Source organism: Tupaia chinensis, unplaced genomic scaffold, assembly GCF_000334495.1.
Source record: "Tupaia chinensis unplaced genomic scaffold, TupChi_1.0 Scaffold000609_1, whole genome shotgun sequence".
Lineage (NCBI taxonomy): Eukaryota > Metazoa > Chordata > Mammalia > Scandentia > Tupaiidae > Tupaia > Tupaia belangeri.
The window spans coordinates 2,419,649-2,420,349 of NW_006160128.1; the positions used below are offsets into that span (position 1 = coordinate 2,419,649).

The 701-nt window shown below is 45.2% G+C and overlaps 1 protein-coding gene across 1 annotated transcript in view; it reads left to right on the top strand.

Annotated features, from left to right (window-relative positions):
• Positions 1 to 701, top strand: part of ZFYVE26 (zinc finger FYVE-type containing 26) — a gene marked incomplete in the record, with an annotated part of 91,668 nt that overhangs the window by 76,462 nt on the left and 14,505 nt on the right. The window contains 1 exon segment of the mRNA XM_027775860.1: positions 1 to 91. Coding sequence (XP_027631661.1) covers positions 1 to 91 — 91 coding nt within the window.

The window sequence follows — 701 nt, forward strand, 5'->3', positions numbered from 1 at the left end:
CCTGCATAACTATAGCACCAACCTGGCTATCATCAGCTTCTACATGAGGCACAGCTGCCTGCGGGAAGCCCTGCTGCACCTCCTCAACAAGGTGGGACATGCAGACAGGTCAAAATGGAAGACGCTGTCTCCACAGTCATTATTTGACAAGCATGTACCAAGTCCTAACCTAGATCTCAATTCATCTCCTAACTGGCAATGACAAATGTCATTCCTACTTCCAAAACATAGAGCAGAATTAAACGATAGTTAGGAGCCTGGTCTCTAGAGTGAGATGCCTAGTGTGAGTCTGTGTGACCTTTGGCATATTGCTTAACCTCTCTCTGTTTCCACATTTCTCTTCACTCAGCCAGGGACAGTATCCATTTAGAGTTGTTACCACAAGGGTCAGAAGCACCGTGACACAGATTCAATATTTGGGCCCCAAATACCTAATGTGCTCTGTGTTTTTCCTCTTGCATCCTTTGCCCAACTCCCACTGAAGTGTGTGAATTCTTTGTAGCCTCTGGTAAGCAGTCAAGGCTCCATTTCACCAGGACCTCCTTGAGCATTTCCTGATTTTTGTTTTGTTTTTTTGTTTTTGTTTTGTTTTTTTCCTCTAGTTTATTTCTTCCATTAGGAAAGGAAACAGAAATAGAGTGCCTCTGACAGAGTCCTGATATCACCATCCCCCCCCAGCCTCTGCCAGCCCAGATCAGGAG